This window comes from Mastigoproctus giganteus, chromosome 5, assembly GCF_048544385.1.
Source record: "Mastigoproctus giganteus isolate SK-2022 chromosome 5, ASM4854438v1, whole genome shotgun sequence".
Classification (NCBI taxonomy): domain Eukaryota; kingdom Metazoa; phylum Arthropoda; class Arachnida; order Uropygi; family Thelyphonidae; genus Mastigoproctus; species Mastigoproctus giganteus.
The window spans coordinates 212567389-212591015 of NC_143579.1; the positions used below are offsets into that span (position 1 = coordinate 212567389).

Sequence of the window (23627 nt, forward strand, 5' to 3'; positions counted from 1 at the left end):
ACTGCTTTGTGCACATATGTAAACTCAATTCCTTGTCCATAATTATTCTCATACTAATGGGCATATGTTGCTGATTCATATCCTCAATCCAGATGGTTAAAAGGTTTCAATTATTTCCATAACATTGCTTGCTTCTTGTTCCTTTGGTTGCACCCATGGAGCAACCAAACAGTTTGTACAATACTTCAAAATAGCACATTTTTCAACCAGCTTTCACTATAGTCGGTGGCAAGAATAAACCTCAAGCAATGTCCACTACATGTTTGCTGCTTCAAACATGAAAATAATGTTCATAATGTTCAATGTCACATTTTTATTCTTAGCCTTTTCCTTTTCTAACACAAAACTATCACTTGCCATTGCAGGTTATTTACATGTCATAATTAAACAGAGTTTCATTTTCACTCTGATATAAAGTAACTCAACAAGTACATGAAACATAACTGTTATAACTTCAACAGCAATGTGATCCAATCTGAGCTGGCACAGACAGTTTTGCACAGGCAATAGATATCACTGTGATGGGGATATATGGCCCCCTCACACACCTTGATCTATGAGTGGTAATGAATTAATGAAGTGGCAAACAACAGGATAATGAATGACAAGTACTCTGTGTATATGATTTTTTTTCTCTTCTTATTTTGGAGCTTGGAATATATCCCAAAGTATGTTGCACATTCTGTTGAAACACCTTGTATATATAATATGTAAAACCATGTATAGCAAGCAGTTGAATTAGACGAAAGAACGGTGGAATAGAGAGTGAACTTCTAAAACTGTTATAATATAATTATATTTTAGTCAGATTCATATAAGCAAAATGCAAATACAGTACGACTTTAATTATCTGAGCTTTTATTAACAACAGACTCTGTTAACTGAGCTGGATGGCCTGGAAAGAGAAGAAAGAAGAAGAAAAGAAGTAAAGAGTAGTACAGTACAAACTTTTAAATTGTTTAAGTGACAGTAAATAGTGAATGAACCAGAACTGGCAAATGGGAATGTTTACGTCAGGATACTAAGATTAATTATGTTTTATAAATTATGCGTTGTAATTGACAATGACTATCTAAATCTTTTTGAAAACTGCTCTGGAAATGTACCAACTGGAAACTTTGCACATAATATAATAGTGCAATTTGGCCTTAGATGCTAATTTGCTATATAAATAATAACAGTAACGTAATACAAAAAAGTAAACTTATCAGCCTATGAATTTAGAACTTTATATTTTTTAAACAGCTATTTTTATAATTTAGTCCATCCTACATAAAAAGCACATCTGACACGTGCCACTGTGCTGTGTTTTGTTTAATAAAATGCTTTTTTTTGTTAAATTACTCTATACATACTTTTTATTGCAATTACTACATGTAATAAATAATATAAAATTTATTACACACCTCTATAAAAAAAAATGAAAAAGATGGGTTTCTATTATCTGATACAGTCAGGCCTCGCATAACACGTTTTACAGTTACCGCTATTTGAAAAAATTATATCACTTTTCACTTCACACGATGCAAATTTCCAGTTAACATGATAATTTTTTATGTGATAGTTTAAAATGATTTGAATCGTGTGCTAAGCTTACAGTCCGACGCACGATAAGCTTAGGGTACCCCTGCCCACCTCAGTGTGTTCCATCAACCACTGGAAGCAAATGTGTTACTTGTTTTTCTCCTGCTAATAGTCATGTGCTGACTTGCATTTAAAAATTCTAATTTTAAAATGCAAAAAAATTTTTTTATTTTTAAATGAGCCAGATGAAAATTTTACTGCAAAGGAGATAACAGTAAAAGAACTAGATGAAATTGTTCACATCGCAGAGAACCTCAAACAAAAAGTTTCAGATTATCTGTGATATTTATTTCGTCAGGGCCTAGAGAAGATTGTCTGCTATCGGAAATTGATCAATGGAAAAAGAAGAAAGCCAACACCGTTCAAACGACTTTGTTCAAATATTTCTGTAACAAATAGTATCTTAATTGTGTATTTTATGCAATAAATATTTTTAAAAATATTTCTAAAGGTATTTTTAAAATTATCTATAGACATTCCTGAGGATCACGGACCAATTATAATTTTTCCCATTTATATTATATTCGATTAACTGACTATTATATTCGATAAATGCATTTCTGTTTTGTGCTGGTGGGACAAATTAATTGCATTAATCAAAGCCAACCTGTATTTCTCTTATCTGAAGAAATCTTGGTCCCATAATCAATATCCTATTCTATTATATAGGGACACAGGAAGCTGCCAAAAACCAATAGACAATGGTTCTGTAATATTAAGGATAAGATCTGAAAATAATGATATCAGACATAACGGATGAAAGAAGGAACACAAAGGAGTAAACGAAGACCATAGTCAATTACACACTTCATGCAGATACAAGGTAAATTACCAAGAATTCTTTATAAGTATGTAGATGCTAGAAGGAAGGAGATGAATCAGATTGGTCCAATGGATATTGATGGTTCAACCGTTGATGATCCTGCTCAGGATCATCAACGGTTTGAAAATACATTATAAATGAGTATTTTGCATCTACATTCACACATGACGAGTTATTCAGGAGGGGAATGCCAGAGGTGAACTAAACTCTGGCAGTGAGCTAGATGATTTTGTAATAACTGAGAGCAAAGTGGAGGAGGAGTTGTTGAAGATAAACATAAGAAAGGCACCTGGGGTGGATGGGATCTATTCAGTTATATTAAAGGAGGCAGCAAAGGAAATAAGCAAACCCTTAGCCATAATCATGAGAGTGTCCTTGGACTAAGGGAGTGGTATCCATGGACTGGAGATGTTGTTGTTATTTGTTTTTAGAAGCATTAGCAACAAAGCCATATTGGTCCAAGGATATGCGGTGGTCATTCCCCGACCTCTCCGCATCCTCCGTATTTGATGGTCATGGGCTCGAACCCAGGTCTAATCAAGAAATGCATGCTATGCACTGCTGCTCCTGCCCACCTGGCTACGGGGGCACAGACTGTAGATGCGCAAATGTGACCCCAATTCACAAAGGAGGATCAAAGGGTTACAAAAGTAATTATAGACCTGTTAGTTTAACTTCTGTTCCAGGGAAATTAATGGAGGCACTGGTTAAAGAAGCACTGCAGGATCAACTAGACAAGACTTCAGTTATACCTCGGACACAGCATGGGTTTGTTAAGGGGAAGTCTTGTCTGACCACTTTGATTGGATACTATGATGTAGTCACAAAGCAACTCGATGCAGGGAATAACTTTGATAACATATATTTCGATCTTAGAAAGGCTTTTGATACTGTTGCACAAGGAAGACTGCTGCACAAATTGAAGTAGTGTGGCATTGGAGGCAAACTGCTGCTATGGATAAAGGCATGGTTGAGCGGGAGAAGACAGAGAGTGGTAATCAATGGACACTGCTCTTCGTGGAATCACTCAGGGTTCAGTGTTGGGTCCATTGTTGTTTTCTGTATTTATAAATGATATTGATGATGGTATATCAAGCTTAATGTACAATTTTGCAGACAATACAAAGGTTGGCAAGGTTGTTAATGACACTAATGACAGTACGCTGCAACATAATCTAGAAAAGTTGAACAGATAGGCTGAGAGGTGGCAAATGAAGTTTAACATTCACAAATGTAAAATACTACATATGGGAAGCAGTAACCCCAGAGTAATGTATCAATTCTGTGGTACTACACTGACAGTGGTAGAGAATGAAAAAGGACCTGGGGGTAACTGTGCAGCTAGATATGAAGTTTTTTGAGCCGTGCAGACGGTCTGCAAGAGTAGCTCATGGTGTCTTGTCAATGATATACAGGAATTTTTCTGCAGGTATAAGGAGGTGATTACCCCTTGTATAAGGCAATGGTCAGGCCACACCTTGAGTACTGTATACAGGTCTGGAGCCCTCATTTTAAGAAGGATATAGAGTTGTTGGAATGGGTACGGAGAAGGGCAACAAGATTAGTGAATGGAACAAAGGGTTGCTCTTACGAAGAAAGGATTAAGTTTTGCAGATTACAGTGTTGGTGACTAGGCACCTGTGAGGTGATATGATTTTTTTTTTTTAAGAAAACCCCAAACACGAGAGGTATTAGAACCTATAGTACTTAGTACCGTGTTTGGGTTGGAGGTTGAGAAGATGAAAGAAGATATTTGTTGACATTAGACTTGAACTTCTGTAGACTGTAATTTTCAGGAAATACGTAAGAAGGAAGGTTGTTCCAGAAACGGCAGTTGAATGAATAAAGAAGGAAGATGAAAACTTGGTCTGTGAGTTTGAAGTTCAACAGTAAATGGATGTTGGCAGCACGTGTTTGAACTCTTTTGAAAGAGAGATGGAATTATAGAAGCCAATTTAGAAGAACAGTGCCCATGGAAATATCTGTCGAAAAGGCATGCAATAGAAACAGTAAGTCTATGAGACAGTGAGTGGTGAGACTCTGTTAGAGAGGAGTCATTAATTAACCTAACTGCCCTCTTCTGATTGGAATCTAGAAGAGGTTTTGGGGGTACCACCCCAGATGTGGGAACAATATTCCATGGTAGGGCGGATTTGCGATTTGTAGAGTGAACAGCTGTTTGGAAGAAAAGAAACGCTGAGAACAAAAGAGAAAACCAAGTTTTTTAGATGCAGAGGAAGTATTATTTGTAATGTGCTTGTGCCAAGAAAGATTCGAAGTCAAGTTAATCACCAAAAGAGATATATCATTTTGCCTAGAAATCAAAATGTCACCAAAGATAAGCATAGGAGCAGAAGAATTCTTTTTGTGAGATATAAGACAAGACTGAGTTTTAGAAGGATTGAAATCAACTAAGTTGTCTTTGCCCCACTGGAGATCGGCATTTAAGCAATTCGTAGTGGATATTTGAGAAGTTGAAGCTGATTGAGCAGGACAAGGTTTCTCAAAATGGAAAGTGGAATGCAATGTGCTATCATCGACAAAACTATGAATAGGATTTCCAGTCGATGGAAAAAGGTCATTAATATACAAGAGGAAAAGACTAGAGGAAAGAACTGAATCTTGGGGGACACCAGCATTAGTGGAGAAATTAGAAGACAGAGAGCCATCTACCATCACCCTCAGTGAGCAATCAGAAAGAAAACTGGATAACCAATTACAAAAAACAGTTGGAAAACCTTAAGATGGAAGCTTGTTTAGAAGACCTTTATGCCAAACACGATCAAAAGCCTTTGATATGTAAAGAGCAACTGCTTGTGTTTCACCAAACTTTTCCATTGAATTTGTCTATAAATGAGTAATATAAGCCAGAATATCACAGTGGATTGACACTGACGGAATCCATACTGGCGGAAGGTTTCTAGGTAGTTTAAGAGTTGGTGGTTAATTGATTTCTCCATTACTTTAGAAAGAGTAGAAGTAATTGCAATGGGATGATAACTGGATAGGAGGGATTTGTCGCCCTTTTTAGGAACTGGCTGGATATGAGCAAATTTCCAAGCAGAAGGAAAAAAATGCCTTTGGAATAAGGAAGTGAAAAAAGGTGGCAATGAACAGGAGTAAGTTCAGGAGCACAGGTTTTAAGAACAAGTGGAGAAATACCATCATGACCTGGAATTTTCTTTGCATTGCGATTCGTTAAAATACTTCTGACATCCTTTTGACAGAAGACCACAGGAGGCATTGAATGGAGTGTGTTGGGAATGGTGGGAGGTGTTTTACCAAGATCATTAATACACAAGTTGGAAGAAAAATGGGATGCTAGCAAGTCAGCTTTATTCTTGGCTGAAGTGACAACAGAACAATCTGGTTTTGACAGAGGTGGGAGCAGAGATGGGCAAAAGTTGCAGCCAATAGCTTTGGCTAGGGAGCAGAATGCTCGGCTATCATTAGGGCAAGAAGCAAGTTTTCTATTCTTAGTCTGTTCAAAATCTAGTTTGAACTGATTAATAACTGCTTTACAATTGTTGTAAGCTTTGGTGTAGGCAGAAAATGAAACTGAAGAATTGGAAACAAGCCAAATACGTTATGCAACGTTCTTCTCTTGAAGAGCCTTAGCACATTTATTGGAAAACCAAGGTATAGATAAAGGACGAGATTTTAAAGATTTGTTTAAAGATTTGTGTGGATTAAAGGATTCCATTCCTACAAGAATAATTTCACCAACGCTATCTGAGCAAACGTTGACATCAGAAGTTTTGAATCAATAATCCAACCGAGGAAAAGAAGAAAAGAAATCTTGCAGTTCATCCCATTTTGCATTCTTTTGGTGCCAAACAATATGAGGTTGGGAATAGTCATGAGATAACTGCTCCATTGGAGAAGAGACAATCACCAAGTTGTGATCTGAGGTGCCTAAAGGACCACTCACTTTGACCGTGTACTTAGAAGGGTTGTTTGTGAGAAAAAGATCAAGCATGTTGGCTGTAGGGTTGGGATTGTCTGGTATCCTTGTAGGTAAATGAACAATCTGTGCAAGATCGTTAGTAATTACAAAAGCCTCAGCATCTCGACCAGCTGGGTCGGTGTGACTAGAAAATAGAAGCCAGCTGGAGTTGTGAACATTAAATCACCAAGGAAAATTACCTCATTGTTAGGAAAGTTGCAAAGAGAGGAAATCAAAGAGCTCTAAGTGATTAGTGGAATTGGGAGGACACTAGAGACAACAGATGAATTTGACACAATGAGGTAGAGAGATTTTAAGCCAGAGAAGATCGAAAAGAGGAGATTCCAAAGTACCAAATCTCTGACAGGGAATATCGGAACGGACATATGCACAAGTACCACCTTTGAAGTGAAAGGAATCATTTGGTGAATAATTTGGGCAACTGAGATGAGCAGAATTGAATCAACCGATAACTGAGATTCTGTCAGAACAAGTACATGGCGTTTGGCAGACTGCAAGTGGATATGGACATCGTTGAGATTAGAATTGAGACCATGTATATTTGTAAAATGAACTAGGTATTGTTTGGGAGGTTTAGATCTTTTCGCAGATAAGCTTACTCTATTAGTTGAACAATTCATGGTGTATTCAATAGTAAGAAAAAGTGGGGAGGGGACATGCTATATGAAGTAATGAAATTTTTGGATATGGCGTACACATGGTAAGAATATACCCAGATCCTTGACATAATGTGGCCTCGACAATGCCCCTTCGCATACACACTACTCTGACTCCCTCCAGTCACTATCTGGCAGAGTAGAGGTAGCAGGATTATACTATACACTAGCTGACCGGAAGCCTCCTAAAGAGTTACCAATAGGTTAGGTCCGGCCTCCATAGCCGAGTGGGCAGGAGCGGGAGTGCAGTAGCACACGCTCTTTGAGTAGACCGGGGTTCAAGCCCCTGACTACTGAATACGGTCGATCTGCCAACCCGCACTGGACCAGCGTGGCAGATTATGGTCCATTTCTCTCAGCATGAATTGTTGAGGAGGCTTCCATCCTACAGTGGGTTGATAATGGCTGCACTTTACTTTTTTTTTTTTTTTAGGTCCGGGGTACTAAATAGTGGCTGGCCTGCGAACACCGTTTTAGAGCTGTACCCTCGAAATGTAAGGAAGATTGGATCTCACCATGATAGTCATCATAACTGCAAAAGTCATCGGTCATACTGCATGATGGAAGAGATAGGGAAGGGTTGACTGGAACTTAACTCTGGAGACTAAACATGGGTTCCACCACTTCAAGCCTCCAATAAACAAAGTGGTGGTACTGCACCAGTTGATGAGAGTCATCTACCACCTAGTATTGCCTGTTAACACAGAGGGGCAGAATTCCTCCATGTGGTGTGGATGCCACACCTCCACCCCTGCTTACATTGGTTCACACCTGGGTGGTCACCCACAGTGTGCATGGAGGTTATACCCAGTATTACTAACAGTACCACCATCATGAAGGTGCAAGGAGGGTTTGGCTATCACAGACCGTCCAGACTTCACCGAAAGTGGGTTCACTTGGCTTGAATATCACCCGAATATCAGTTCCATCAGCGTTTTAGACTCCCAGGTAGCAAGTACAGCTTGTCTGGCATATCTGAGAAAATGTCTGTGATAGAAAGGGTGCAAGAATATTTGCTGATGCTATCGAGGCAATGTTAGGTGGGTCGGAAAACTGCTAGCTTGGGGGATACAAGGACTAATTTTATTGTTGTTATTTTAGTTTTTAGGAGCATTAGCAACTAAGGCCATATTGCTCCGAGATATTCGGTGGTCATTCCTTGACCTTTCCGCATCCTCCGTATTTGGTGGTGACGGGCTTGAACCCCAGTCTAATCAAGAAGCGTGTGCTACGCACTGCTACTCCTTCCCACCTGGCTACAGAGGCGCCGCCACAAGGACTAATAGTTTAACAGTAGCCGCAGGCAGAGGTGAAGGTGATTCTTGCACAACTTCTATTAGAATAAGCAGCGACCTGGAGCGAGAGGTGTTGAGGGTTTCAGGGACGGGTGGCAGTCATCGAAATTGGTGGGTATATAGGATGTGTTAGGGTAACTAGGAATAAGAATAGGAACAGGTATACCAATGCTAGAAGTATAGCAAATAAATTTGAAGTGTTGGTCAAGACATTAAAGGCGGATATTGTTGGGATAGCAGAGACGTGGTGTCACCCAGATATAAGGAATGCAGAACTGGAATTTGGGGAGTACAATGTGTACAGAAAGGATAGACAGGATAGGAAGGGAGGAGGTGTTATGCTGTTAATTAAGAAAAACATAAAATCAAAAGAAGTACATCCAGTTGATATAGATGAACAGTGCACTGTTGAGTCAGTTTGGTGTGACATAAGCACTGTGAAAGCAAAAATAAGAGTAGGAGTGTGTTATAGACCTAATGACTTCAATGAACAATTGTACAGAGAGATAGAGTGGGCCAGTAAATCAGAATGTCTTATAATGGGGGATTTTAAATTCCGAGATGACTGCAACTTGTGGGTTGGTCACTCACACACTACTCAGACTTTTGTGGATTTATTGGATGACTGTTTTCTGCAGCAGCGTGTTCGAGAGGCAACCAGAGAGAGTAATACTCTTGATCTGGTTATCGGCAGTGATCATTCGTGTATTATGAATTTGCAGATAAAGGAACCACTAGGTGGCAGTGATCACAGTGTACTGATGAGGGATTTACTTAAAGATTTAATTACCATCAGGGGTAAAGGAAAGGGTTTTTGCTTCCGTAAATGTGAGTACAGTGGTCTCAGACAGTTTTTAAATTCTGTACAGTAGGATCAACTGACGATGTTACCAACGGTAAATTCTAGCTGGGAAGCATTCAATGGAATTAATCGTGGATGCTACTGAAAATTTTATACCTATTAAGAAATATTGTTCAAGGTTTAGGCCTAAATTGTTATCAAATGAACTAATGAGACTCGTAACAGAGAAGAAAAATGCATGGGATTCACATAAATTATCAAGCGACTCAGAAGTCTATGGCAGATATAAGCTAGTCTGTAATCAGGTCACAAAGGAGGTTAGGCAGGTGAAGGCAGATTACGAGAAATCTTTGGCAAAAGGTGATAAGAAAAAGAGCAAGGATTTCTTTACTTATATAAACTCTAAAAGGTAGGGGTTGAATCTGATTGGTCCACTTGACACCGATGGTTCGGCTGTTGATGATCCTCTTCAGATAGCAAACAAACTAAATGAGTATTTTGCATCTACATTCACACGTGAGGAATTATTAAGGTTTGAAAATGGCAGAAGGTTAACTGAGAGCAAAGTGGAGAAATTGTTGAAGTTAAACATAAGAAAAGCACCTGGGTGGATGGGATCTATCCAGTTATATTAAAGGAGGTGGCAAAGCAACTAAGCAAACCCTTAGCCATAATTATGAGAGCATCCTTGGACTCAGGGGAGGTTCCCACGGACTGGAGATGTGCAAATGTATCCCCAATTTACAAAGGGGGATCGAAGGGTGACAAGTAATTACAGCCCAGTTAGTTTAACTTCTGTTCCGGGTAAAATAATGAAGTCACTGGTTAAAGATGCATTGCAGGATCATCTAGACAAGACTACAGCAATAATTCAGACACAGCATGGGTTTGTTAAGGGAAAGTCTCGTCTGACAAATTTGATAGGATATTATGATGTGGTTACAAAGGAACTGGATGCAAAAAATAATTTTGATATCATATTTGGATTTCAGGAAAGCTTTTGCGCTTTCCTGAGTTGCACATGGAAGACTTGTACAAATTGGAGCAGAATGGTATTAAGGGTAAGTTGCTACAATGGATAAAAGGATGGTTGAATGGGAGAAGACAGAAGGTGGTAATTAATGGGTGCTGCTCTTCGTGGACTAATGTTATTAGTGGAGTCCCACAGGGTTCGGTGTTGGATCCACTGTTGTTTTGTATATTTATCAATGATATTGATGAAGGTATATCAGGCTTATGTCGAAGTTTGCAGATGACACAAAGATTGGCAGGGTTGTTAATGACAGTAATGGCAGTGTGCTACTGCAACAGGATCTAGATAATTTTAGAAGATGGGCTAAGAAGTGGCAACTGAAGTTTAACCTTGACAAATGCAAAGTACTGCACATGGGTAGAAGTAACCCAACAGAAAAGCACCAACCCTGTGGTACTACACTTAAGGTGGTAGAAAATGAAAAAGACCTGGGAGTAATTGTGCAGGCAGATATGAAGCTTTCTGAGCAATGCAGACAGGCTGCCAGGGCAGGTCATGGGGTTTTGTCAATGATATATATAGGAATTTTGCTAGCAGGGAAAAGGAGGTATTTTCCCTCTGTATAAGGCAATGGTCTGGCCATGCCTTGAGTACTGTGTACAGGTCTGGAACCTCATTTAGGAAGGATGTTGATTTGGTTAAGCGTGTACAGAGAAGGGCAACAAGATTGGTGAGGGGAATGAAGAGATCCTCTTACCAAGAGAGGCTTAAGTACTGCAAATTGCAATGGCTGGAGACTAGGCACCTGAGCGGTGATCTGATTGAAGTGTAGAAGGCCTTGAATGGGTTGAGCATGCTGAATTCTGATGGGATCCTTCCACTTGTTCAGATTACGAACCTAAGGGGGCATAAATTCAAATTAAGAAAAGACAGATGTAGAATAGATGTGCAGAAATTTGCCTTTAGCCAGCGGGTGGTTAATTGCTGGAACAAACTTCCATCTGTCGTAGAAGTTGATAGTTTGAATAAATTTAAAGAGGAACTGGACAGGCATTTGGAGGAAATGGTGTGATTTTTTTTTTTTTTTTTTTTTTGGCTGATGCTGCATAAGCTCATACACTTGCTTTCTTGCATCACATACCACTACTACATCTACTACAACCTCAAGGACCATACGATAGAGATGTATAAAGCCTTGAATGGTTTGAGCATGCTCAATGCTGATGGGATCCTTCCTCTTGCACAGAATAATCGCCTGAGAGGGCATAAATTCAAATTGAGGAAAGACAATTGTGGGATAGATGTGCGGATCCCTTTAGCCAGCAGGTAGTTCATTGGTGGAATAGACTGCCATATTTTGTTGTGGAAGTTGATAGCCTAAATAAATTTAAGGCTGAGCTGGACAAGTATTTGGAATGAACGGAGGGGTGAAATCGGAGCCCTTTTTGTCTTTTTTTTTTGGCTGATGCTGCATAAGCTTGCTTTCTTGCATCGTATGCCTCTACTAATACTAATGCTAAGAGCTACCATTCAGAATTATGCAATATATAATTAGCACCTTTGTTTCAAGCTTTATACCAATTATAGCAAACTACGTGTGTTTTGAACGTGTCAACCATACTTTCACAAAGTTTAACCAATTTGTCTTGATACTCAGTAGATATTCAATAATTTCATGCTAGCAGTGATTGTCCTTGCTATGTTACATTCAATGCTAAGTAGATGTTAGTTATTGTCTAGTTCCAGTGTCTCTATACAATTGCATTTTGTTATATATTATATTTATATATAATAAAATATATTTAGGAGAATATTGTGATTTATTTAATTTAATATTTAAGGACAAGTACAAACAACTAAACTGTTTTTTCATCAACTTACCGGGGGCAAATTTTCTACATCCTGGTCAGTATCTACAAAACAATTAAAATTATTTTTTTTTGAGAGAATTATGTATTAAATAACATGCCAACTTCTAGGAAAAGGTATACTGGTAAAAATTAATTCAAAATTATAATACAGCATTATGCAAACTTAGCAGTATTTAAATCTTACATATTGCAGATGGCCACTAGCATGATGCTGGTACTTGTCCATCACTTTCCAAAATGTCTTGTGCTCTACATCTAATCTGTTGTCTAAGCAAAGTCCTATAGGCCCATCTGGCAAATCTAGGGAAACTGTTAGAATGACTCGAGGCTTTGCACCTTATGAATATCCTACAGTTACAGAATTTATTGTCATTCAATCAATATGGTTTTATGGCTGGCAGGTCCTGTGAGAATGCCCTGGTTGATTTTATCACTCATATTGAAAATTCGTTGTCTACACATACCTTGCGATTTTTGTTGACTTTGAGGGCGCTTTTGCTTCCCTCTAGTGGGAAAGTGCCCATGAACATCTCCGCACCGGCCACTGTTCTCAACAACTTTATCTTCTCTTCAGAAGTTACTTCAACAACCAGCATGTGCCTGTGAAACTAAAATTCTGTCAGGTTTCCAGGCAGGTGTATTGAGGATGTCACCAGAGGTCTACCTTGGGGCCTCTCATCTGGAACACTGTCTTCAGGAGTGGATTTCCAGACCTTTTGACAACAACAAAATAATTGCCTATGCTGATGATGGAACCATTTTCATCAGTGATAACTCTCATGCGGCAATTGAAGTCTCTGCTAACACTGCTTGCAGATCTTTATGGTCAGACTCTAGACCAGGGGGTTCTTAAACTGTGGGTCGTGACCCCCCCCAGAGGGGTTGTGAAAAATATTCTGGGGGTTGTAGCAAACATTGATAAATGTGATTAAAAAAATTCTGGAGGTCGCAGAAAACATTGATAAACGTGATTAAATTAAATATTTATCATAGAACTATTGAAATTATTATATACCAGCCATTCTTAAAATGTGGGTTGCGATCCCTCCGGGGGTCAGGGAAAAGAATCTGGGGTTACTAATAAGTTTGTCTTATGAAAGGGGTCACAGATAAAAAAAAGTTTTAAGAACCTGTGCTCTAGACAACAAACTATCCATCAGTGCTTCAAAGACTAAAACGATGATTTATGGCTCCAAATTAAATATTCAACGCCCACCACAAGTCAAAATTAACAATTTTTGACTCCCAATTGTCACAGAAACGAAATATTTGGGTGTGATTGTTGACTGTAGATTAAATTTTTTCTCACACCTTAATCATGTAACTGCTAAAATTAGAAACTTTAATGGTGGCATTATGAAGATCTCCAGAACTGATTGGGGGTCTATCGTGTCAGACCATGCAGGTTTACTACAATGGCGTCTTCCTCCCTTCAGCAACTTATACTGCTGGCACATGGTTCCACAGGGAAGGGAGAGTTAAATTTCAAGCTAAACTAGCTTGTTTACTGAGAATTATGAGGCATACTTTTAGCATACTAAGCAGAACCATATCTACACTGCCATTACACATTATCGCTAGCACGTTGTCCTTGGACCTACATCTAATATAGAGGCTTCTACTTCGTATTAAGAGACAGATTCCAACTGAGTTTTTGAATATCACCATAAATCCTCAAACAGACATTAAACGTGAAAGAGCTAGGTGTCGGAAGGAACTTTTCAATATATGGCAAAGACATTGGGTCAACACATCTCCAGGTACAATTATTAAAGAATTATATGTTTTATACACACATGGCTTTGTTTAATAATGGTATATATATATATATATATATATATATATATATATACAGTGAAACTTCCCTTTAACGGACAGCCATGGGGAACGAAAATGTGTCCGTTATAGAGAATGAGAAGTGTCCGCTAACAAGAAGTCTGAGGGAGAAAAAAAAAAAAAAAAAAGAAAGAAAGAAAAATCATTAAACGTTTAATGTAAAATTAAATTAAATTATATACAGATTTTGCACAATATTTTTGTAAATAATATACATACAATTGTGCTATGCATATTATGACTTTATCTTAAGAAAAATACATACAGTAATCACTTATTTTCTTCTGCACCTTCTTCCGGCTGATAATTTTGTTTTCAACATTTGTTTGGAGTGAAGAACCCATCGAAAGTCCTTCAGTATCTTCTTCAGCGGCGAAAATCATTTTTAAACGATTGATTTGTATGAGCGCTTCTTCTATTTTCATCGGTGGTTCGTCGTTAATATGTTCTTCGACAGAATGACCTCCTTCCATTTCTTCATCCTCATGAGAAACTTCTTGAAAAATATCGATGATAATGTCGTTGATATCTAGAGCACCATCTTCTGTAGCGAGGTTTGAGTCTATATCTTTTTAGCCAGGGTCACTTGTAGCAGAAGAATCGTACATTATCAATAGATGTTGAAGTTCTTATTTTTCTTGGTGCTCCACATTGCTGTTCACAACTTCAATTTTTGCGTTTGAGAAGCCAGACTTTACAAAACAGTTCACGACAGTTTGTTTTCTAATTGCGTTTACTGAAGAGGAAATCCATTGAATCGCATCTAGGATGCTGATTTTCTTTGCAAGGTCACTCGCACATGTTACATCGTTCGTGTTTGCAATGAGATGTCTTAAAACACGTTTTCTGTAGTGAAGTTTAAAATTTTTTATTATCCCTTGATCCAAGGGCTGACACTCGGCAGATGTGTTTGGTGGCAGAAAAATGATTTGAATGTTGGACAATTCAATGTGCGGGTGAGATCCAGCATTATCCATGAAAAGAATAATTTTTCTGTTTTGACGAATCGTGTTTTGGTCAAAGTGACTTATCCATTCGCTCATGATATCTCGTGTGATCCACGCCTTTTTATTAGACTTCCAGTCAACATCCAAAAGATTCAACTTTATGCCCTTGAAACAACAAGGATTTTGTGGGTTTCCTATAACAAGAGGTTGTTCAAAGTCTCCCAGCATATTTGTACACAATAGTACAGTCAAGCGTTCCTTAGAAATTTTTCCACCCTGGCACTTTTCATTTTTTAGACTCATTGTTTTTTCAGGAAGAGCTTTAAAAAAACAACCCTGTTTCGTCACAGTTATAAATATCCTTAGCTTCAAAATCACGACATAAATCTTCCAATTTGACTATCCACTCTGTTACAACCCCAGTATCAATAGATCCACCTTCACCACTTACGGTTTTCCAAGAAATTTTATGCCAAGTTTTGAACTTGTCTAGCCATCCCACAGAAGCTTTGAACTCATTTACTCCCATAGATTTCGCAACCTCCAAAGCTTTTTCCCTAATAATAGGCCCATTAATGGGAATTTTTTTAGCACGTGCGCGACAAATTTGAAGTCCAACAGTTTTCGGGAATGATTTTTGAACCTGATCATTTCCGTGTTGCTAAAATTGTTTGAGCAGTTCATTTTTTTTCTTTAGGATGTCGCTTACCTGCGTCTTCCCGATTTTGAATTTTGCAGCGAGATTGCGAACACTATTTTTTTGCCGATCATACGCATTAATGAGTTCGACTTTATCTTTTAAAATTAAATGTTTACGAGAAGACATTGTGCAATTCACACGACACTGAACAAAACTGAAAACTGAAACTGAAAAGACGAAAGGCCGACCATATTCCCCCCCCCCTGCACACACTGAATTCATCAGAAGTTTTACACGTGCCTTAAAATTCTTGAAGAAGGGTTTAGAATCGCGACGTAAACCTTGATAAAATTCAGAGAATCGGAAATAGAAAATAAACACATGATTGAGGCAATACGTGGAAGAAACGTTCCTACAAAAAGGGCCGTGAGCTCGCCCGCTGTCCATTATGGGGAGATCAAATTAAGTGCTAATCTAAACGAAACAGTGCAGATTGCCTGTCCACGTCCGTTACAGAGAATGGCCGCTAGACAGAAGCTGCAAACACGTTAAAACCAATGGAGGTGAGTTGGGGAATTTGAAAATGTCCGTTGTAGAGAGATGTCCGTTAGGAGAAGTTTCACTGTATATAGAAACAGAAATATATAGAAAGACCTTCAAAATTCTGAGAACTATTAGGAAAAGTTTGCTTGTGGGATATATATATGTCTTTATTGCATAAAGTGAATTGTTACATGGATGCCTGATGCAACACCCATAACAGCTACAATGTTTAACATAAACTTAATCAATAATTAACATAAAATTATGTTAACATAATTTTAACATAATGTTAAAACATAAAATTAATCAATACAGGTTTAACATAAAATTAATCAATACAGGAAAAATTACATAAAACATACACTAAGTGATCACTGAATTATGACCACCCCTATGAAAACTGAATGTAACCCGTTGACCACGTGAGGTACGAGAGTGCGAAATTAATTGACCTATGTAAAAAAGATAAGGTGTCAGTTGTTCAGTAGGTAGTAAAATTCCGAGCATGATGAATAAAAGGATTTATCGGACTTTGATAAAGGACAGATTGTGAGAGCTTGACGAGTTAAAAAATTACAAAAAACATACACTAAGTGATCACTGAATTATGATCACCCCTATGAAAACTGAATGTGACCCATTGACCACATGAGGTACGAGAGTGCGGAATTAGTTGACCTATGTAAAAAAGATAAGGTGTCTTTGTTCAGTAGGCAGTAAAATTCCGAGCATGATGGGTAAAAGGATTTATCGGACTTTAAAAAAGGACAGATTGTGAGAGCTTGACGAGCTGGTGGGATGTTCGAGAGTCGCTGTAGTAAAAGTGTACCAGAACTGGCGTCAAAATGGTCAAACAACGACCCAACGGCAAAACTGCAAAGGTCAGTGAAAGGTTGATGTTAGAGGTGAGTGCCGGGTCTGACGACTCGTACAGGCGAACAGGTGCAGCACTGTTAAAGAGTTGACTACCCAATACAACATGAGCCAACCTGGAACAATATCTGGCATGACCATGCATCACATGCTTGCACATATGGGCTATACCAGCAGACGACCCCTACAGCATCCTCTCCTAACCAAGGTTCATCGGCATAAAAGACTCGCCTGGCGCAAAGAACATGCAAGTTGGACATTAGAAGACTAAGAAGATTAGAAGACTGCAAAGGTCAGTGAAAGTAGTAGTAGTGGCATGTGATGCAAGAAAGCAAATGTATGAGCTTATGCATCAGCCAAAAAAAAAAAAAAAAAATCGCACCTTAAGCCTCTCTTGATAAGAGGATCCCTTCATTCTCCTCACCAATCTTGTTGCCCTTCTCTGTACACGCTCAAGTAAATCTACATCCTTCCTAAAATGAGGCCTCCAGACCTGTATGCAGTACTCAAGGCGTGGACTGACCATTGCCTTATACAGAGGGATAATCACCTCCTTTTCCCTGCTAGCAAAATTCCTACATATCATTGACAAAACCCCATGACCTGCCCTGGCAGCCTGTCTGCATTGCTCAGAAAACTTCATATCTGCCTGCACAATTACTCCCAGGTCTTTTTCATTTTCTACCACCTTAAGTATAGTACCACACAGTTGGTACGTTTCTCCGGGGTTACTTCTACCCATGTGCAGTACTTTGCATTTATCAAGGTTAAACTTCAGTTGCCACTTCTTAGCTCATCTGCCCAAATTATCTAGATCCTGTTGCAGTAGCACACTGCCATTACTGTCATTAACAACCCTGCCAACCTTTGTATTATCTGCAAACTTCGACACTAAGCCTGATATACCTTCATCAATATCATTGATAAATATACAAAACAACAGTGGACCCAACACCGAACCCTGTGGGACTCCACTAATAACATTAGTCCAAGAAGAGCAGCACCCATTGATTACTACCCTCTGTCTTCTCCCACTTAACCATCCTTTTATCCATTGTAGCAACTTACCCTTAATACCATTCTGCTCCAATTTGTACAATAGTCTTCCATGTGCAACAGTGTCAAAAGCTTTCCTGAAATCCAAATATATGATATCAAAATTATTTTTTGCATCCAGTTCCTTTGTAACCACATCATAATATCCTATCAAATTTGTCAGACAAGACTTTCCCTTAACAAACCCATGCTGTGTCTGAATTATTGCTGCAGTCTTGTCTAGATGATCCTGCAATGCATCTTTAACCAGCGACTCCATTATTTTACCCGGAACAGAAGTTAAACTAACTGGTCTGTAATTCCCCGTGTCACCCTTCGATCCCCCTTTGTGAATTGGGGATACATTTGCACATCTCCAGTCCGTAGGAACCTCCCCTGAGTCCAAGGATGCTCTCATAATTATGGCTAATGGTTTGCTTAGTTGCTTTTCCGCCTCCTTTAATATAACTGGATAGATCCCATCCACCCCAGGTGCTTTTCTTACGTTTAACTTCAACAATTTCTCTTCCACTTTGCTCTCAGTTATTACAAAATCATTAAGTATCCTGCTACAATTTGATAACCTTCTGCCATTTTCAAACCTTAATAATTCCTCACGTGTGAATGTAGATACAAAATACTCATTCAGTTTGTTTGCTATCTGAGCAGGATCATCAACAGTCGACCCATCGATGTCAAGTGGACCAATCAGATTCATCCCCTTCCTTTTAGAGTTTATATAAGTAAAGAAATCCTTGCTGTTTTTCTTAGCATCCTTTGCCAAGGATTTCTCGTAATCTGCCTTCGCCTGCCTAACCTCCTTTGTAACTTGGTTACAGATCAACTTGTAGCTATCATAGGCTTCTGTGTCACGTGTTAATTTGTATGCATCTCATGCATTTTTCTTCTCTGTTACAAGTCTCATTAGTTCATTTGACAACCATTTAGGCCTAAACCTTGAACAATATTTCTTAATAGGTATGAAACTTTTAGTAGCATCCACGATTAATTCCTTGAATGCTTCCCACTTAGAATTTACTGTTGGTAACATCATCAGTTGATTCCACTGTACAGAATTTAAAAACTGTCGGAGACCACTGTACTCGCCTTTACGGAAGCAAAAACCCTTTCCTTTACCCCTGATGGTAATTAAATCTTTAAGTAAATCCCACGTCAGTACACTGTGATCACTGCCACCTAGTGGTTCTTTTATCTGCAAATTCCTAATACATGAACGTTGATGTTAGAGGTGAGTGCCGGGTCTGACGACTCGTACAGGCGAACAGGTGCAGCACTGTTAAAGAGTTGACTACCCAATACAACATGAGCCAACCTGGAACAATATCTGGCATGACCATGCGTCACACGCTTACATATATGGGCTATACCAGCAGACAACCCCTACAGCATCCTCTCCTAACCAAGGTTCATCGGCATAAAAGACTCGCCTGGTGCAAAGAACATGCAAGTTGGACATTAGAAGACTGGAAAAAGGTGTGCTGGTCGGATGAGTCATGTTATTTACTGCACACTGTGGATGGTCGTGTATGGATTTGGCATCAACAACATGAGGCTCTTGGTCTATCATGCATGGTATTAAAAGTGCAGGCCGGTGGAGGTGGTTGTATGGTGTGGGGCATGTTTCACTGGCAGGAACTTGGACCCCTGGTGCATGTGGAACAACGTATCACTGGTCTCTGCTACTGTCAACTGCCTGCTGACTGTGTACACCACGCTATGTTACACTTTTTCCCGAATGCCGATTGTGTCTTCCAAGATGACAGTGCACTGAGACATCAGGCTCTTGTTGTACAGGAATGGTTTGAGGAACACAGTTCTGACTTCCAGCATATCGATTGGCCTCTGAACTTCCTCCGTTATCAATCCCATAGAGCACTTGTGGGACACTATGGAAAGGCATATCAGGCATCTGGATACAACAATCACCTCCATACTTGCACTGCTGACCACATTACACACAGCTTGGTTGGCCATACTTCCAGAACGCTTCCGACATTTTGTTGAATCAACATCACGTTGGTTCAACAACGTGGCATACTGTACTGAGGACGAAAGGAGGACTACGCAGTATTAGGTAGGTGGCCATAATTCAGTGATCACTCAGTGTATATGAAAACATAAAATGTATAATTACATATATTACATATATAAGATTATATATTAAAACGGGAAATGAAAGAACTTTTTTTTTTTGTGCTACACACAGCATGATGAAAAAACGATGGCAGTCACTCAGATGAAGACAAAAGCTGTTCGCTCATGATGCGTCTTCTGTAGGATTTGTCCTCTATGAACTTTTTGTAGTCGACATCTATCTCCTGGACATTGTGGAGCATCTCCATGGGCAGGAATCTGTCACCTTTCCTGAGGCTCCATGCCATAGGCTGCAGAGAGGGGAGGGTTCTTAAGGGTTTAAAGGTGATACATTGTTTTTGTACATGGTTACAAGGTCAATTTTTATGTATCTGCATGGATTTAACTATCTATTAAGAGTGTAGTGTATTAACTATTTTTAAGACCAACAAATCTTATAATGCTCCCTTATGGGATGAAATCGACTAATGTTAACATCTATGATAATTGGACCATTTTTGCTGTCTATTTTCTTATCTTGCATAGGTGTATATACATATGATTTGGGTTTGTGAATTGTATGATTTTACGGTCCTCTAAGCTTTTTGGGCGACCTTGCTTGTTTACTAAGTATTTTCAATGGCCTTTCGATATTGTTCTGTGATCTTTTCCTTTTCCTTTTTTTTTTTTTTTTTTTTTTCTCCTGTCTTGTTGGTTTTCATCCCTCTTATGACAGTTGGGCTTTGATCCCTAGTGGTTTTTGCCTTGTAGCCTGCATAGCGATGCAACTCAGCACACATAATTTACATATTTTAAACATATATGCTGAGGACAAGAAACTATATGAACATTAATTCTTCTCCCCTAAAATTTATGCTATGAAGAACAGAAACTGTTGTTCTGTTTTCCAGGTTTCTCTAACAACTGAATTACACACTACTTCATTTCCAACTCCCCCACCTGATGATCCATTCGTGATGCTCAATTTTTCAGGCGAGCATTCCTTGGCTTAGTACACTTGAGTAACTGCCTAGCCCCTACATTTATTACTTTCTGGAGCAACAACTTGATATCTCAGAGACTCAAACTGGTCCATTAGTAAGACAAGTTTTGATTTAAGACCACTGTATTTCTTACACCTTGAGCACATGTACCACTGCCCAGTTAGACCGGGGTTCAAGCCCGTCACCACCAAATACGGAGGATGCAGAAAGGTCAGGGAATGACCACCACATTTCCCGGAGCAATATGACCTTAGCTGCTAATGCTCCTAAAAAAAAAAAAAAAAAAAAGCTAGTGATAATTTAGCATACATGTAACAGTTTGTGCATGGAAACAGTCAATAACTCACAGGAAAATTGCTAGTAGTTCTCACTAGAGACATGCAATGTTTTCTGTTAAAACAACTAGACAACAAAATTTGACTGAACTATCAAATTATCAATAAATAAGAAAAACTAATCTTAAAATTTCCTTGTCTATGTATGTATAATAATACATGTACTAGGGCTTGCAAACTGGTTTTATAAACCGGTTAAATCAGGTTTTCATACTGAGTTGTTAAAACCGAAACCGAGCTTCTAAAACCGGATTCGAATATTTTTTTTAGTTAGCCCTTGAATATAGTTTTTTGTTACGCACATTTTCTTTTGTTTATTCGTTTGTCTGGATTGTTCAACTGCTTTATCTTTTAAACATGTTTTTTATTTTATTTTATGTTTAGGTATGAATCTCATGGGCAAGTGGCCCAAATCTAGGAGGGATACCTTTTATCTTCCCACCTGTATCATGGCTCGATGCAGGTGTACTCATTTACGACTGAGTGAGTCAGAGCGATAGCGTAAAAGAAAATGCTCAACGTTTCTCCGTTCCATCTATCTTGTTCGCCAAGCAAGTTATGGAACGCGCCTTATTGATGGTTACCCACTAGAAACAGATTCGCTGAATATTGCATCAAATTTCAATCATAGAAAGTTTTTTGTTTCTTTATTCCTATTAAATTTGTGATCAAATGTTCTCCAAAAAGCAGCTTCACCAAATTTAGCTTTTATGTAATTTTGAAAATACAATAGATTTAATTGGGGGGAAAAAAAATTGCAAGTAAATAAATTGAAAATTTCTTTCGTGAAAATTTTGAAACTTGCCTCGTTTAGACTTCATTCAGTGCTTGCGGGAGAGACGCATAGTATTATGCCTTTGTTATCTTTAATATTTTTATTTAAAACTGCCAGTGATATAAATTCCTACTAATTAATATTTATTACTCTTAATATGTCTAAGATGAAATCAAATGTATGGAATTATTTTGCTTGAAAAAGCAAAGATGAAGCACAATGTTCGAAATGTCAGCAGATAATGAAGTCATCTGGAGGATCTACACCATCTTTGATGTTGCATTTAAAGAAAATGCATCAGATTGACATTAAACACAATAACAGTGAACCTCCCGTAAAAATGGTAAGAACATTAGAAAACTTTATCGTTAAAAAATGTATGGAAGAAGAGATTTCAAAATTAGCTGCTTTAGATGGATTTTCTTTTAATTCAATTGCCAAGAGTGAGTTTATACAAAGGTTACTAGGAAAGTTTTGCAATACAGCTTTGTTTATTTAATTTTTTCAAACTAATTTCCTCTACATTCAATACACCTCTCCATCCTCCGAAACCAATCTTTAAACCAGTTCTGCCAAGTTTCACTAGGGAGTAAAGCACACTCGTTGTCCCAAGCCCGTAGAAGGTCCTCATCACTGGAAAACCGCCTCCCTTTTAGCTTCATTTTCACATGCGGGAACAGTGTAAAGTCGCAGGGAGCAAGGTCTGGACTGTAGGGAGGGTGCTCGAGAAGTTTCAGTCCTGTCGTGGTCAAATATTCGGTGCAGGCTTTGGCGCGGTGAGCTGGAGCATTATCGTGATGGAGGTACCAGGTGCCCATTCTTGACTTTGGCCGCAGGTTCTTCATAGATCCAATGACTTTAGGCAGGCATTGTTCAGTATACCACTTAGCTGTGACTGTCTTCTGCGTGTCCAAAACGACACGTTCCACAATTCCACTCGATTTGAAAAATACAGCTATCATTTTCTTCTTTACAGATCGGGATTTTCTGACAATTACGGGTGTGTCGTCATCATCAAAGACCCAAACTTTGTTTTGAGCCTTGGTCGGCAGATCGTAATAGTACAGCCAAGTCTCGTCACCTGTCACGATGTTGTTCACATACCGAGATTGTCCCTTATCAAACTTTTTTAACATCTCCCGGCACCAAGTCACACGTCGTGTCATCTGCTCTTCAGTCAGTTGATGCAGCACCCAGAGAGAACAAAGTTTCTTCACGTGCAAATGATCTTGCAGAATCGAACGAATTGCTGGTGCATTTAGGCCCAAAGTATCCTCTATCTGTTGGTAGGTCACTTGCCTGTTTTCGTCAAGCATTTTCCTCACAGCAGTATCGTTTTCCTCCGTAACTGACGTTCGTGGCCTTCCCAGCCTCTCAGAATCCTCCAGAGTGAAATTTCCCCTTTGGAATTCTCTATACCACCTGAATATCGTTGTACGATGTGGACAATCATCATCTAGTGCAAGAGTCATTTCTTCTAAGCACTGGTCTATGGTTAAACCACGCACGAAATTATACCGCAAAACTGTCCTTATCTCATTTCGTGACCACGATGCCATCGCAAACACTTTACA

At 38.8% G+C, this 23627-nt stretch overlaps 1 protein-coding gene across 1 annotated transcript in view; it reads right to left on the bottom strand.

Moving 5' to 3' along the window:
• The window catches only part of LOC150086082 (uncharacterized), a 193498-nt gene that overhangs the window by 135104 nt on the left and 34767 nt on the right, over window positions 1–23627 (bottom strand). Inside the window, exon 6 of the mRNA XM_090374790.1 lies at window positions 11982–12013. Coding sequence (XP_090230916.1) covers window positions 11982–12013 — 32 coding nt within the window. The remainder of the gene's footprint in view (window positions 1–11981; window positions 12014–23627) is intronic.